The 16797-nt window shown below is 52.4% G+C and overlaps 2 protein-coding genes across 2 annotated transcripts in view; both read right to left on the bottom strand.

Moving 5' to 3' along the window:
* LOC103623323 (leucine-rich repeat-containing protein 32) overlaps window positions 1–818 on the bottom strand; it is a 6392-nt gene extending 5574 nt beyond the window's left edge. Inside the window, exon 1 of the mRNA XM_017742828.1 lies at window positions 441–818. Within this exon, the coding sequence (XP_017598317.1) occupies window positions 441–737 (297 nt within the window). The 5' untranslated portion in view covers window positions 738–818. The remainder of the gene's footprint in view (window positions 1–440) is intronic.
* Window positions 819–3567: 2749 nt separating this feature from the next.
* EDA (ectodysplasin A) overlaps window positions 3568–16797 on the bottom strand; it is a 30146-nt gene continuing 16916 nt past the window's right edge. Inside the window, exons 3-8 of the mRNA XM_017741819.1 lie at window positions 12840–12869; window positions 9612–9791; window positions 8777–8811; window positions 8623–8674; window positions 6197–6312; window positions 3568–4818 (exon numbers count right to left, since the gene is read on the bottom strand). Coding sequence (XP_017597308.1) covers window positions 4567–4818; window positions 6197–6312; window positions 8623–8674; window positions 8777–8811; window positions 9612–9791; window positions 12840–12869 — 665 coding nt within the window. The 3' untranslated portion in view covers window positions 3568–4566. The remainder of the gene's footprint in view (window positions 4819–6196; window positions 6313–8622; window positions 8675–8776; window positions 8812–9611; window positions 9792–12839; window positions 12870–16797) is intronic.

Below are 16797 nucleotides of genomic sequence, written 5' to 3' on the forward strand. Positions count from 1 at the left end.
TCAGGTGACCGGCCGGACCCGCTGTGACATCAAATGCCAGCAGGCAGAGGTGGCACGTAGGAAAGCTGAGAGGGTTTGGGGGAGTTTCCCTGTGCCAGGGACAGGCTGTGCCAGCTCCCGGGACAGCAGGGGCAGCTGGGGAGGGCTCTGCAGCCATCCTGAGCCAGGGACAGCTCCTGGCTGTGGGATCACCTGACTGTCACACCCGGGCGGTGGCATTCCCTCCCCATCCCAGCACAGCCCAGCCGAGGGGACTCTGCCCCTCTCGGGAAACAACAGCTTCCCAGGGCTCGGCGCCCCTTCCCAGCGGGATGTGCAGAGCTGGAATTCCCCTCCTCCTCCTCCTCCTCCTGCTCCTCTCCCTCCCCAGGGGTCTGCGGTGTGCAAGCGCTGGGCTCCGCGCTGTCACACCCCGTGCCCCACCTGGGCTGCCGGCTCACCTCCTCGCCCAGGGCAGGAACCAGAAGGGAACTGTCCCTGCGGCAGCTCCAGGTGGGATCTGTGCACCCGGAGCTATGCCCCACCCACAGAGACTTTTTTTGTGGTGGCATCTCCTGGTCCTTGTGCCGCCTAGTGCTGACACACTCCTTGGGGACACGCCCCCATGCTTCACAGGGCACTCTCCAAAATGCACAATTTGGGTTTTTTTGGCTCAGTGTGGCCAATTCCATGTGATGGAGCGACTCAGGCTGCTGAGGGGTTGTCCAAGGATGTGAAGTTTCAGCCATGGAGCTCATGCTCTAATCCTGGAGGTGTCTGGCAGGAAAAAAATAATATATAGACATAAAATACATAAATAAATAAATACAGATTATATATATATATATATATAGAGAGAGAGAGAGAGAGAGAGTTACACATCTGGAATGTTACCCCTCACCCTCTGACAGCTGGCGTGGTGGGGGACACTTTGTCACCTCAGGATGTGGCTCAGCCTCGGGCTGGCCGGGTGTCCCCAGCATCCGGGGCAGGCAGGACAGCGGTGACAGCCCAGGGACAGCGTTTTGGGCTGATGCCCCGCGGTGCCGGGCTGCAGCTGTGCGCACACAGCACATCTGTGCAGATGTGAGCTCCTGCCAGGGAAACACCGACCTCTGGATGACCCCCCCGGCCCTCCCGAAAGCGGAACCGGCCCCGGGGGCGCTCCAGCCCCGGCATGTCCGGCCCTGCCACGCCCGGGGAACCCCGGCCTGTCCCCCTGCACCCCAACTGCTGGGCATGGGGCTGCGCGGTGACACAGCCCCTGTCAGCAGCTGAAAGTCCCTGATTTGGATCAGGGACTTCTGCAGAGAATCCCTGGGCATTTGCATCCCGAGGCTGTGAACTCCCTTCGCGGGAGCACCGGGCGTGAATCGGACCCGGCAAACACCGAGAGGCTTTTCTTGGATCACGGTAACGGCAGAGTGAACCACACGGCCTGAACAGGGAGAGATCTGCTCTGAAACCAGCTCTCCTGTGCTTCCTGGCCTTCCTGCCCTCCACGCTGGCTCCCAGGGCTCCAGCAGGATCTGTTGGAGAGATTCCCTGTTCCCCCCGAGGCTTTTGTGGGAGAGGTCCCCAAAGGATGTGAGGAACGAGTAGCAGGACTGAGGTGTGGAGGGAGCAGGGACAGAACCACCCACCCAGGTCACATCCCTACCACGGGTGATGGGCTCCAGCCTGGGTGTTCGGGAGCAGAAGGATACCTGGTTATCCAAGCCCATGGGATCTGCCCTTCCTCCAGTGCATTCCCAGGGCATTGGGAAGGTGACTCCTGACTGTCCCTGATGAGGGGACAGTGCCTCTCCCACCCCTGAAGGATGGAGCTGTCCCCTCGCAAAGCACAGCCAATGCTCTGCTGTGCCCATACAGACCTTCCATGGGAGCTCCTGGTGTGGCTGGGAAAGGACATCCCACTGGGAACACTGAGAGCAGGAAAAAGCTGGATTTGCCAAGGCCACCTGCAGCCAGCTTTTCTCTGCTCTCCAGCTCCAATTCCATGTCTCCAACTCACACTTCGGTTAGTGTGAGCACCAGAAAAAGCCTGTTAACACATTCCATCGAGGAATTGCTCCCTCCTCCATCCCAAGCATGCACCAGAGGGAACTTCCATGCAGGAATTGCTCTCTCCTGCTCTCCTCCAATATCCTGAGCACACACCAGAGGGGACAGCAACACTCCAGCCTTTTACAGATCCTGCCAGCGGGGGACGAGGAATGCAAACTCCACGTTATTCATGGCTGCCCCCAGCCTTGCTGCTCAGGCCTGTTCTAAAGCGATCCTGTTAACGATTTGCTTCATGTTCTCACTGCACACAGTTGTCCCGCTTCATTCTTGTCACAGGAACATGTCCCTCTTAATCCATTTGAAAGGAAAGAAAACCACAGAGCCCAGTGAAGAGCCCCCAAGGCTCTTGCCCGTCCCACATGTCGAGGCTGAAGGGAGGAGAAGCCACTAAAAAGGCAGAGCAGCCCATTTGTCACGCAGTTGTTTCCCGAAGCGCACGGCTCCTGTGAATAGCGAGGCCGCGGCCAACGCCGCTGCCCCGAGGAATTTTTGTCTCCCAAGAACTGCAACACTTGGCAAGGGACACCACTCGCTAGGGGTGGAGCCAGGAATGCTCCAGGCAGGGTGGACCCTCCGTGGCCACAGCACAGCGCTGGGACACGTCCCTCCCACACCCTGCAGGTGACCATGAGCCACCCCTGCATGGAGCCATCCCCGAGATCCTGGAATCACAGGACTGGGCTGGGAGGGATCTTAGGGATCAAACAGTTCCACCCCCTGCCATGGGCAGGGACACCTCCCACTGTCCCAGTTTGCTCCAAGCTCCATCCAACCCGGCCTTGGACACTTCCAGGGATCCAGGGGCAGCCACAGCTTCTCTGGGCACCCTGTGCCAGGGCCTCACCACCCTCACAGGGAGGAATTCCTTCCCAATATCCCATCTAACCCTGCCCTGTGGCAGTGGGAAGCCATTCCCTCTTGTCCTGTCACTCCAGGCCCTTGTCCCAAGTCTCCAGCTCTCTCCAGCTCTCCTGCAGCCCCTTCAGGCACTGAGGTCCCCAAAACCTTCCCTGCTTCTGGCTGAAGGTGCCACTTCGGGACTTGTCCCATTTCCACACAGGCTGCAACTTCACTCCCCTCCTGAAAGCACAAACAGGCTCTGGAAAGAAACACAGGGAAACAAAACCCAACCAAGCCGAGCAAGTGTGAGCCAAGGGCTGACACAACAGAGCAATTTGTGCCTCTGCCTCAGCTCCAGAGCATCTTATGGCTTTAGGTCTCCCCAGCTGAGGGGAGGTAACGGGACAGAGTTGCTCAAGAAGCCAAAAGAAACAATAGTGTCCCAGCTCCTCTATTAGTCACCAGAAATCGAGTTATGACTAGACTCAGCAGGGCTCAGAGAAAAGAAAAAGTGGTGACTTCATGCTGGACCAGATTTTAAAATCCCATTTTTTTCCTTTGCTAAAGTCTCCATCACCACTTATTTTAGGTAGGAGGGTGCCAAAAGGAAAGGGGTGGGGGGCGGAAGGCTAAAAACCACATCTAAAAGCAGGACAGTTGCTATTAAAACAGAAAAAAAAATTTCCTGTTTGAATATTTTATTCTTAAACATAACAAACTTCCTCCGAGTGTTGTCACAAGTACTTGTGGCTGCTCTACGTGGCCCGGTGAAGCCTGTAGAAATGTGTTCTGGTTTGCAAAATATTAATTAAAAAGAACAAAACAAACCCCCCCCCAAAAAAAAAAACAAAACAAAAAAACAACCAAAAAACCAAAACCAAAATACCCCCAGCCCAACTCAACTTGCTGTAACAGCAGCAGTACTTGCAGGCAGCCCCCGCTGGGGCAAGGTTACCTCTGGGATAAGGGCAGGAGCTGAAAGGAGCAGAGGCCTGGACCCGGGAATCGGCGTTTTCTTTGGGATTTGGTGGTTTCTGGAATGTGGAGGCAGTTTGCTATCTGCTAAGCCTGCTCTAGTTATTCCTCTTCCTCTCGCACTTCCTGCTTTTGCTTCCAAGCTCTAGGTCGAGGCACTTCTCCTCCTCCTCCTGAGGATGAATGTAAACACCACTGACCCTGTCTCACCCAGCTCCCCTCGCCCCTGGCCCTTCCAGCTCCCCCTGGGAAGGCAGGAAGCCACAACCCCTTCCTGGCTGTCGTTAGTGTGCACAAGCAGGAGCCTGGCTGGGATTTTGGGACAGGAGTCCGTGTCCTCCCACTCCCGCCTGGGATGCTCTCGCCAGTGCAACATCCGAGCAGAGCCCCCAGCTCTCCCACCAAGCCTCGTGTGAAGGTCACAGAGCAGAGTATCAGTGCAGTAATACTTGAAATACTGAGACAAGGCACACCCAACAGCCTTTCCTCCTCACAACGCTCTCCCCACCAGCGTTTCGGTTTGATCCGAGTCTCCCCGCGAGTCACAGAGGACAGTTGTGCTTCCTGCATTCACATATAGGAATAAATAGCTCTGGATCAGTTTCCTTTATGGCCGGATTACAGAACCCCTGAAATACTGATACGCTTTATGAACAGCAGCACTGTGCAGTTCCGTGGGTATCCCTGGCCACGCCAAGTTCCTCTCTAGGATGCCGGTGCATCTCCCAGGCGGATGGCCCCAAAGAAAGTCGTGTGCTTGCTCATGTTGATGGAGATGTCAGCGTGCACCATCTTCACGGCGATCTTCTGCCTGGCTTTGAGCAGGCACACCCCGGCCGTGTAGCAGGTGTTGAAGTTGGTCTTGCCGGTCTCGATGCTCCGAGTGCATTGCAGAAAGGGTTTCTCGTCCACCACCACCTCGTAGCTGGCGAAATCAGTGAAGTTGATGTAGTAGACCTGATGTGGGGCAGGGAGAAGAAAGGTGTCAGGGATGGGATTGGGGTGTGGGGAGCAAGTGCAGCGTCCTGGGGGTGTGTGCAGCCCCTCCTAGCCCCAACACCTGCACTCACAGGTGACTGCGAGGCAGGAAGAGCCCCAAGCTCACCAGGAACTTCTTTTATTCCGTTTCAGACTGGCCCAAGCATGCAAAACCCCCTGAATCCATGTGCCTAAGGCTGAGCTACGATCCTGCTGACTCCAGGGAAGGGACGCACCTGCACAGAGCCATGCAGGGCTCCCTGTGTGCTGCAACAGCTTCTCATCCCACACACAGACAGACACATCCCACTGAAGGCCTCTTGCACTTACCTGGCCAGTCCTGCTTCCTGGTGCCAGGAGCCTCCTTTAGTGGTGACATCAGAACTGCCCTAAGGTGCACTGGGAGCTGCCTCCTGCGTAACTGGACTCGGTGCTTGCACAGGCACGAGCTACTACAGGGAAAAGGCTCTCCCAACCTCCACAGCTTGGAAGGAAATCACCTCACAGCGTTTCTACTGATTGAACTCCCTGATTTCCAAGGCCCTGTAACTCCACTTGTCCTCACTTAACCCTCTCCCACACTCTGATCCCAAAGAACTGCAGGAGGAAGACCTGTCCAAGGAGAAGTCAGTCTCAGGGAGATGCTTCTTCCTGAGAGAGGAAATCCAGCCCTTTTGGAGACAGGAGCTGCCTGAACACTGAATCCCCTTTTTTTTCCTTGGTGGACCACAAATGATGAGGCTTCAGTGGCCCAACACTGTGGTCAGCAATCAGCATCAAGCACTTGGGAAACAGTAATACTTTGGCCCATGTGGAGTTGTATTTTCTGTCCCCATCCCAACTGGACAAGTGTCACCAGTTCCACAGAAGAGCACCTGACACCCATGGCCCACTTCATCCCAGAGCCGGTGCTGGGGTGGAGCTACACAGAGCAGGGTGAGGCAAACGGAGTCACCTGGGCTGGAATCTGGCCAAACCACCTGGGCTGGGAGTCCAGAGTGACACAGCTCCAAAATAACCCCAAATGACCAGCGTTCGGGTCCTTTAAAGCGCTGAGCTCAGCGCCTTGCCTGCAGGGAGGTTCGGAAGGCTCAGGGAATGACCGCACAGATAACTGGGGGGACAAGCCCGGGACTGGCGGCTGTGGGGTGTGCTTTCAGTGACTAATCCCTGGCGGGTGGTGTCCCGGCGGTGACAGGGGTGTGACACTCCTCCCCACACCCATCCTGAAGCGGTTACAGCTCCGCACGAGCTGTTGGCATTTGGTTGTTGTCTGGAGCCCTCTCGTGGTTCATGCAAGGCTTCCACCGGAACACAAGAATAGGAGGAGTTAGCCTAGGACCGTACTCACTTCTACCTGACTATAGATGAAGTATGTGCCGTCCACCAGTACCTCCAGCTCCCCACTGCGGGCATGCAGCTTAAACACCTTGGGGTTCAGAGTGATGCGAGACCAGTCATTGAGGACTCCACCTGAAAGATCTCAGTATGAGAAAACGGCGGTCACTCAGTACCCGTCAGGAGGAACAGCGCAGGAGCAACACAAATACAGTCACAGCACGACAGAGAGCAGGGAAATTGGAGAGGGAATCCCAGGATTGCACGCTAGGGAGTGGGAGCAGGGACTCCTCTCTAGCTCTGAGCACACCACGGCTTGTGGGGTCGCCTGTCCCTCCAACCTTCCGTGTTCTCATCCTCAAACCCTTGTGCAAGGTCTGTTGGGCTCTGCTCATCCCAGGGCTGGACACAGACCTGCCTCCTCCTGACCCTGCAGCCGAGCTTGTTGGATCCCTATTCTCTACTGTGTCCATGGGAATGGTTACCAGGGAACCACCATGGAATGGGTTGGGTTGGAAGGGACCATCAAGATCATCCCGTTCCACCCCCTGCCAGGAGCAGTGACACCTTCCACTATTCCAGGGTGCTCCACGCCCCATCCAACCTGGCCTTGGACACTTCCAGGAATGGGGCAGCCACAGCTTCTCTGGGCAACCTGTGCCAGGGCCTCACCACCCTCACAGGGAGGAATTTCTCCCCAACATCCCATCTAAATCCACCCTCTTTCAGCTTAAAGCCATTCCTCCTTCTCCTGTCACTCCAGGCCCTTGTCCCAAGTCCCTCTCCAGCTCTCTTGGAACCCCCTGAGGCACTGGAAGGGGCTCCTTGGAGTCTTCACTTCTCCAGGCACATGGAGAGCAGCTTAGGGCCACACGATTGATTTTAATTCTGGTGTTCCTTGACTTCACCATTCCTGACTTTGTCATTGGGATAATTTTAACAAACCCTTTGCCATTACAACTCCTAAGGTTTTTAAAAACAAAAAGGAAATTGCATCATATCACAACACAGAACCCCTAACTGGGGTCCCTCAACACAGGCAGGGATTTATGGATCCACCACCCAGTCCTCTGGCACCAGGATAACTAGGACAGACCTAGGGACAGACTTTGCTGGGAGCCTCAAACTGAGCCAATCTCTGTAGGTGCCTCAGTTTGTCAAATCCCACTCTCTTCCTCCCAGTCTCCATCTGCCTCTCCTCTCCCTGCCCCCAGCTGGAGCTCGCCAGGCTGGCAGCTGGACAGCATTCCTGGCTCCCAGCTCTGGATTGTTCCCGAGCAGCAGGGAAGGACACTCACAGGGCATTCCCGCTCTTAGAGAGCAGCGTTCCCTCTGGAAACCCTCAGCATTCCCAGTAACGAAGGGATAATTGCTTTCTGAACGTAAGCAAACAGCGTCTTTTCCCTCACATTGTTCCTGGGAACGGGCGGTTTCCTTTTAATTTTGGGGAGCTGTAAGCACACGTCCCTGTCCATGAGAAATTCCAGCTGCCGCTGCTCACGCCTGCCGAGAGGGAAAGCTGCCTTCCCACAGAAGCAGTGGCCAGCCCTCCTCATCCCATGTGTGAGGCAGGAATTCGTGGACAGGGATCCTGCAGCCCCTTCCTGCTGCCCCCACCCTCGGGAGCCGCGTCCCTCCCAGTCTGGGATTGGGGTAAGGATGGATGGATGCGGTTCCTGAGGAGCTGCATGTGGGGACTCGGGGAGGGGACAAGGCAGCTCCTCTCCAGCACAGCCAGAGCAGGGAGGCAGGAGGTGATGAATGAGCCCCAGCTGTTGGCAAGGAGAGCAGGAACTTGGGGAGAATTTGGATGAGGATCCGGGAAGGAGGAGGAGGAGAGCGAGGAGCTGCCTGCGATGGGAAGTGGCTCGGTCGGATCTGGGATTCCAGGCTCTTGGTGGGGGCAGAGGTGCTCAGGGGATCCCAGGAAGAGCTGGTGGCTAGACACCTCCGTGTCCTCACACCACTGTGCCTTCCCTGCCTTAAATTCCTGGGAAACTGGAGGAAAATGGGCAAGTGGGGATGAAACAGGACAAGGATCCACTGAGGGCTTAAAATAGAATGGGGGGAAAAAAGGCCTGGTCATGGAGGGGCTGGGGCGGCACAAGGTGTACCTGGAGGTCAGGGAGAAGGGAGAGTTAGTGGGATGGAATTACTGGGATGTACAGAACAAGAAAAATCTGGGAGATAACAGGAGCTCAGGGGAAATGGGGATGGAGACTCCACACTAGACTCTTCTCAGGGGGTCTGGGCAGGGGTATTGGAAGGCAGGGATGGGCAGGGATCATCTTGGAGCTGTGTCACGGGATGGATTGGGATCCAGGTACGAGGCCATGGGTGCAGGGAAAATCTGGGAGCTGTGTCATGGGATGGACTGGGACCCAGGAATTCTATGGGTGCAGGAGGGGCTCTGCCCAGTACCCACAATTATCAAGAGATCCTTACCATTCTTCACTTGGATTGCTGAGCCTTGGCCTTGGAGATGGACCACAGCTGGCTGCAAGGGAGAGTACAGGGATTGAGGATTAGCGGGAAGCATCGCACCAGTCCACAAAAATCCCCCCCAAAGCTGGGTTTTCCCATGGAAAGATCAACCCACCTGGATGTCTCTGGAGCTGGCCTTGTCTGTGGCACCTGCAAAAGGCAATTCCACATCGTTGAAGAGGAAGGTTGAGTGAAAAATCCCATAAATAAAACTTCTTTTACCCCAAAATAACCCTTAAACCCCCTAACAAATAAATTTTTTTACCCGAAAATAACCCTGAAGCCCCCATAGAAATCACTTTTCTTACCCCATTATAACCATTAAACCTCTGTTTTAAGAGGAGGAGAGGTATGGGGTGCAGGTAATATTAAAATATATAAAATAGAAATATTAAATATTAAAAAATACTAAAAAACACATAAGGAAGAGAAAGATTCATCCAACATTTCCCTGTTTTATTCCTGGCATTTCTGTCCAACCATCAAAATTCTTCATTATTCAACAGGCTTCTACTAGAAGGAAAAATTGCACAACTCATTCCCTGATCCACAGTGGGAATAAAACCTCTTGGCTGCCAGGATGCCAAGTTTCCCTCTGCAGGTCATTCATTGCATCCCCTTCCCTGGGAGCCAAATCCTAATTAAGGAGGAGATGCCTGTGGCAGCACAGCACGGAGCTGAGGGGCTCCTGCTGCTCCTGGCCATTTAGAGCCATGGAATCCCAGAATCCCACAAATCCACGATGGTTTGGGTTAGAAGGGACCTTAAAGCCCATCCAGTTCCAGCCTGTGCCAAGGGACACCTTCCACAGGTTGCTCCAAGCCCTGTCCCACATGGCCCAGGACACCGGAGTCCTGCCCCAGGCCGTTGTGCCATCGCATCCGTGACACCTCCGGCATTCCCAGCTCAGCATTCCCAGCCTGGAGCAGAGGGCACGGACGGATCCTTACCTGAGGGGCCCTGCACTCCGGGTGGTCCCTGAGGGCCCGGCGGGCCAGGGGGGCCAGGCGGTCCCATCACGGTTGTGCCTGGAATTCCGGGGATGCCGGGAATGCCGGGGGGACCCTGCGGCCCGGGAGGCCCTGGTGGCCCTTGGGGACCGTTGGGCCCTGGAGGACCAGCCTTTTTACCTGGAAAACACAAGGACAGGCATCACCTGTGGAGCTGCAGGAAATGGGGGATTGGGGATGGGTCACTCCTGGCTGCAGGCAGGGATGAGGAGGAGCCTCAGGACAGCTGGGGTGGGTGTCCCACAGCTCCACACCACCAGGACAATGCTGCCAACAGGGCAGGATCGGGTCACCACCCTGCAGGCTCCTTCCCGTTGGGAATTACATTTAAACGAGGCACCGGGGCTCTCCAGGGCCTCCCAAGGGATGGAAGCTCAGGGGGTCTTTTCCCACAGCTCTGGTCACAGCTCTGGTCACTCTGCTCTCAGCACGGGGTCAGTCCTCAAATCCCATGCCCTGGAGCTGGTCACATCCCTACAGATCTGGGATGATCTCTGGACACGGCCAGGATGCTCCCAGAGCGCGTTCCAATGCACCCAGCCCAGGCTGGAGTGCTACAGTCCAGATGAACCACTCCACAGTTACTCAGATTGCTGGGTTTTGATGGAAAACCGGGATAATCCTTCCTACCTGTTGCACACTAGGATTAAGAGATGATCCCCATGGATCAGTCTCCCTCCAGAGGGCAGTTCAGAGCTGAACTCCAGCTCCACTCCAGCATTGCTGGAGGAGCCCCTGGGCTGCTTGTTCCTCAAAATAATTCAGTATTTTGCGCTTCGGATGGAGGGAGGGGCTCGGGAAGGACTGGACCCATCCAGGGGATGGAAGCACTGGAGAACTGTTACAATCATAGAATCCCAGACGGGTTTGGGTTGCAAGGGACCTTAAAGCCCATCCAGCTCCACCCCTGCCATGGGCAGGGACACCTTCCACTAGCCCAGGTTGCTCCAAGCCCCATCCAGCCTGGCCTTGGACACTCCAGGGATGGGGCAGCCACAGTCTCCCTGGAAAACCTGTGCCAGTATTTTACCAGCCCTGTGGTAAAAACCTTCTTCCCTACCATGATCCTCAAACACCTCACATGTCCCAAGGAAGAGAAATGGCACAGCCACATCAGGAGTTGACTCCTACATACACAGAGTGGGATGAAACAAGCTCTGCAGGGAAAGCCTGGTCCCTGCTCTCCTGATTTTCCATGTTGCTGACAAAAATGATGTTCTTTTGATGTAGTTTTTAAAATGCCACTTTGGAACAGCTTTTCTGCCAAGGAGCATAAATGGAGCAAAATTGCTTCAATTGCTGCCACAAGGTCCCCAGTAGGACAGAATTAAACTCGTTTTTAGATGACAGCGGCAGTTGGGATATGAAATTATGGTTGTTGGAATAGTTTCTGAGTACATTTATGTACTTGTTTCTCTACTAATATCAATCTTTGTAATGGACAGAAGTGTCAGGAAAAATCCATCTGTTTTAGCACAGGAGTGAGAATCTCTGGATGGCCACTAGCCAGGAGCAAGGGCACAAGGACATTAGGGTGGGACAACTGTGGGCGTAATTGAAATGTGCAGAAAATGAAGTTAAAGCAAGCAGGGGTGAGTAAAGTCACACTGGTGTCCTACAAGAAGTGAGAAAAGGCTTCAGGGGACAAATGTCCACAGCAATATGTCTGTCCAGATCAGCAGCCATGACTTCCAACCTGAGCTGGCCGCAATCCAGCCTTCCTCTAATCCAGTACTCCTCCTCCTCGGGATGATGGTGTGCTTTGGAAATGATCCCCTTGAACTACACCCATTTTCCCTAAATCACACCAAACTCCTCTCACTGACACCCCCCCCAATCCAGGCCATCCCAAGGGAGGATTGCAGACAGGGAGCTGGGAGTGCTGCTGCTGTCACTGCAGGCTTCCCTTCCCAAGAGGGATGCACATCACAGCTGGTTTAACTCATCTGCCTCCGAAATCTGCTCTGCTACTCAGGGAGCTGCTGCTTCAGCAGTGACACAACTGCTCATCCCAGCGACACATTTCTGTGCTTTCCCCTCCCTCAAGGCATTTCAACCACTTCTCTGCATTGACAAACCTCACAAGACAAAAAATATTCTATTTATTATCTGACAGCTCCCTTATCAGGTCTCCAAGGAGGGTCCCAGCACCCAAATCCCAGCCTGCCAAGTCTCCCGTGCCCGTACCCACAGGCTCCGAAACTCGGAGCAGGCAGAAGCAGGGAGTTCTCCAAAACCCTCGCTCATCAAACAATGAACTGCAACTCTAAGAAGAATTAAATGTGACAATACCATAAAATTAAGCTACTTTATACAGCTGTATGCAATCCAGCTCCACGAGATCCCCCTGCCCCTCTGGAATTGCTCCGGAGGCTGCAGCCATCAGTTGCTTTTTGTTGGGCTGATTGAAGGCGGGTTGAGCTTTGTTAGGACAAACTTCTCCAACATAAAATTTTACGCTGCTTCTCAGAGCAAATACAAATGAAGTTGCTAAGTGTGGCCTGTTCCCACCTCTCAGCTGCGGCTCTGGAGTTTGCATCCAAGGATTAAAGCCATTTGATGTGCTATTACAGTAGCACGGACATGGAAAACTCGGCTGCTCAGATCCTTGGCTTCACTCAAGCTCCTGGTAGTAAATGTGGGACCCTAAGTGTTCCCAGCAGTCCTACAGAAACAAGGATGGCATCAGGAACCCCCCAAACAGGGCTGCCTGAACAACCCAAATCCCAGCAATCCTTTGCAAACTGCCTGAGGAACAGCATCAAGTCCACAAAACCCTGAGGGCTGAGCAACACCCAGAAGGGGCTCATAAAATGGTAAAGGAAAAGTGGGATGCAAAGTGTGTCCACGCCGAGTTTGGTGGGTCTGAAGGAGAATCCAAACTGCAGGTGGGCAGGATTGGGATGAATTTTGTCAGGGCTGGCAAACAGCAACAACTCCTGGTATTTGGCACTGACTCAACTCAACTCTTCAATTGGAGAACCTTCAGGATTACTTCTGTACAACATAATTAACTTCCTTCAGTATTTAGGGAAGTTTTAAGGGGTGCTTATGGGTGTTATTCCAGCCTTTCCTGGAGAGGGAAGCTGCCTTTGGTTTCTCCCTTGTGTTTGCCAAAGAGAATTCACAAGGCACAGAAAGGAAAATTCAGTTAAAACTCAAACTTACCCTTTTTCTTGTTTTTCACTGAACTTGGACCTACAAAAGGGGGAAAAAAAAGAAAATTAGTGAAATTCAGGGATCATTTCATCAGAGAAAATCCCCACTGCCATTTTGTTTTCCAAGTGGACAATGGAGGTACTTGTGACCCATGCAGCAGCACAGGAATGGCCTCAGCTGAAAGCAGTAACCCAAATTTCAGAGCATCACAGAGTGGTTGGGGTTGGAAGAGACCTTTAAAGATCATCTGATCCAACCCCCTGCCGACTCCTTGTGAGCCAAGTTGTTTAAAAATAAGAATAAAACCCTAAAAAACCACAAAAGCAAAGAATTATTCTGAACTGGCTGTTTGAAACAATGGGAACCCAAACCTCCCGAGCACGGAGAGAAAATATTTACAGTGAAGTTGAGAAATGACAGGACTTTGTGAGCAGAGGCTGAAGTGTGAAACATGTTCCACTGCTTCCCCAAGAATTCCTCACGAGTGGGAATGAACTGCAAAAATCCCCAAATACTCCCTCGCTATTCATCAGGGAAATCCCTCTAAAACCTGGGGTTTAGCACAGCAATGACTGAAGTCAGCTTTAACTGAGATAAAATTATAACCAATTGAAGGTAATGAGGGTGCTTTGAGTCTGAGGGGGTGGGGAAAGGTAAATTCCCAACAGAAGAGCCTTTTTCCCATGCATAATTAGAGGAAAGGACCAGTGAAATTACCCATCAACCTTACTGATCCCTTTCCAACAGGAATATTGATTTTCCTACATTGTGCTGCTGGGTCATGGGAAAATGATGGTGTTATCTATAAAGGACATTATCTCTAAATGGTATTATCTAGAATTTTAGGGAGAAATTCTTGCCTTTGAGGCTCCGGCACAGGGTACCCAGAGAAGCTGTGGCTGCCCCAACCCTTGAAGTGTCCAAGGCCAGGCTGGTCAGGGCTTGGAGCAACCTGGGCTAGTGGAAGGTGTCCCTGCCCATGGGGATGAATGAGCTTTAAGGTCCTTCCAACCCAACCCAACCCAACCCAACCCAGCCCATTCTATGATTCTCTTATCTAAATGACAATTTCTGCTAATTTACTATTTTTAATAATATTTTTATAGTATTTTTTATAATATTCACAGGTTGGACAGCACGTGGGTTCCTAATGACGCCATCCCAGTATCCCACTAGGAAGCCACACCAGACTGCAAAACCTTTTAGGCTGGGCAACCAGGTTCATGATTCTGAACTTCTGAGCCCCACCAGTCCTTGCTGTAGCCACCAGCCAGTGAACAACATTAGAAGAAGAAAAAAATCCCATTTAAAGATCCCAGCCCATCCCAACCCAGCAAGACGCGAGCGGCTGTGCCTCGGCAGCCCTTGGAGTCACGAGAGTTTATTTCATGTTCCATAGATCCCACCATTAGCACCAGAACCAGAGTGAAAGTACAAATAGCTGTGGCCAGCCAGACACATTTGGGCTGGCTGGATCCAATTAGCTTCAAAGATGACTGGGAGGAATGAGAACCACATGGGATGTCAATGTTCGCAGTCTATATTACAACACACGCATCTGTTCCAGGCACGGCAGAGAGAGATGTTATGGATCTGCAAGTGGAGCTTTCGACAGACACAAAAATATTCCTGACACGAGGGGGGAAAAAAGCCAGGCTTATTAAGCTTGGGAGCTTCTGAGTCTCTCTGGGGTTTGCATCTGTTCGCCTCCCGAGAGCAGGGGGGGATCGTTTAATTGGAGTGCGGAGCTGAAGCTTCTGATACAGCAGAATTTCCCTTGGTTTTGCTCAAAATGGGAAGTTCATGAGCTACTGCTCCATTTAGGCTAAAATGGTAATAAATTACTGAGTCTAAGCTGAGGGCCACCAAAATTTCAGATCAGTATTCCTCTCGGAACTAAAGGTGCTGAGGCACAAGGCTTGAAAACTTGGCTTGATGGATGTTGTCCCAACATTGACGTGCAGAGGAGAAAAATGGTAATTAAAAAATCCTTTCTGCCAGGGTTTTCAGAGGCGACAACCCAATATTTAAACATTAAACTTGTTAAAATATTTTAAAACACTTTTCAAAATATTTACACTTGTTAAATGCAGTGGTTGAACACACAGATAATATCATTATAATATCATGGATGCCCCATCCCTGGAAGTGTCCAAATAGCCAGGTTGGATGGGGCTTGGAGCAACCTGGCATAGGGGAAGGTGTCCCTGGCCGTGGCAGGGGAACAAGGTGAGCTTTAAGGTCCTTCCCACCCAGTCCAGCCTGGGATTCCATGATATATCTGACCCACTGGTTACCTCTTAACTGATGGTTAAATACCTACAAGTTAAGCAAACCTGAGTCTTTCCCAGACCCTTCTCCCACAGTGCCAATCCCACCTCCCCATCCCATTCCTCCAGTGGAAAGGCTTCAAGACTCAAAGCCTGTTATCCAACCCACGTTTATTTACTGTAGTTTCATGCAGGCCTTGATTCCAAGGATAGTCTCAGAGAAAACTCTGTTTTTTTCCGCTCCAAGATGTGGATCACAGGTGTATCCACCGTGTTCCTCCACTGTACAGGCGTATAAAAAACCAAATTACAGACTATCTTCTGCTGCTCCAGAGTCTGCAGACCTGCCACCTTCATGGAGAAGGAAACTGGTTTGACTTGAAGAATTCCTGACTGATCCATGTCTCCCATCCCTGATTTCAGGGACTTTGGCCATGCTGCAGTTGAGGATTTATTCCAGTCCTGATGGGATCCGAGAGCAACCCAACCTCTCAGCTGTTCCCTGGCACCTCTTTGCCCTTCTTTACAAGAATAACCTTGAGTGCACCTTTCTGCTCCTCATGCATGCCTTTCCATACCCATCAGGAATGTCCTAGAGATGCAGGTGGTCCTGTCTGCTGGGATTGAATGCGACAGACACCCAAGCACAGTTATTCTTCCCGATTTCTGTCCTTCTTCCCACTAACCCCACCTCTCCCACCCCCTTTCCACATACTGTCTGCTCTCCTTTGAGGTCAAACCAGGCCCAGACCTTGGGAAGTCCATCCCCTTCTACTTTTCCCATCTTTCAACTGGAATTAAATTTATGTTTAAACTCTGATCCCTCCTTGAAGGAGCTGTCAGCTCTGTTCACCCCTTGGTTTAGGGTGAGGGAGGTTGGCTGGAACTGTTAATACAGAAAAGGATTGGGAGAACAGGACAGGCTGGATGGCTTTGAAGGATAATAAGCATGGAATGAGATTCAGTCATACAAAATATACAGTCCTATAAAATATATATACATGGGAAATAATAAAAGTGTTCTGGTGGATGCTGGAGGACACCTGCACATGCTCAGCTGCTGCTCCCCAGCCAGGCAAGGCAGAAACACAACCCTTAAATGGAAATAGCTCTGGAAAACATGGGGAAATCCTGCTGCCACTCAGTGAAGGAGTGACGAAATCCTAGGAGCAGTGAAGTCAATCCTGATCATCTGATACAGAAAGATGAATTGAAATGAGAAGAATTCCACACAAAGGCTCCTGGGAAGGGCAAGAAGTGGCAAGTGAGCTTGCCTTGGTGGCCATCAACACTAGGAAAGGGGGGAGAGCACCACTGGGAAAGGCTAAAGAATGAGAAGACCTGCAGGGCTTCAAGGACAGCGCTGGCACATCCAAATTGCTCCCCGAGACCACTGAGCTGGGAATGAGAAGGCTCCCAAGGAGGAGCACAGGTCTCGAGGGGATCTTCTGGCTCAGAGTGAGCCCTCCTGTGTCACAGGTCACAGCTGGAAAGTCTCACCAAAGTCCATCAGTCCCTTTGGAATGTTGGTTTTGGGATTATTTTTGCCTAACCACCGAAACCATCGCTAGTGAAGCTGCCACTTGAAACATTCCAGATATCTGATCTACTCCTACCATTGATATTCCCTTTCCCTGGATTTCCTGCAGGAAAAGCCCCTGACTCTGCTGCAGTAACTCGGGCCAGCTGAATCCCTC

Source organism: Corvus brachyrhynchos, unplaced genomic scaffold (genome assembly GCF_000691975.1).
Source record: "Corvus brachyrhynchos isolate BGI_N302 unplaced genomic scaffold, ASM69197v1 scaffold220, whole genome shotgun sequence".
NCBI classification, from domain to species: Eukaryota; Metazoa; Chordata; class Aves; order Passeriformes; family Corvidae; genus Corvus; species Corvus brachyrhynchos.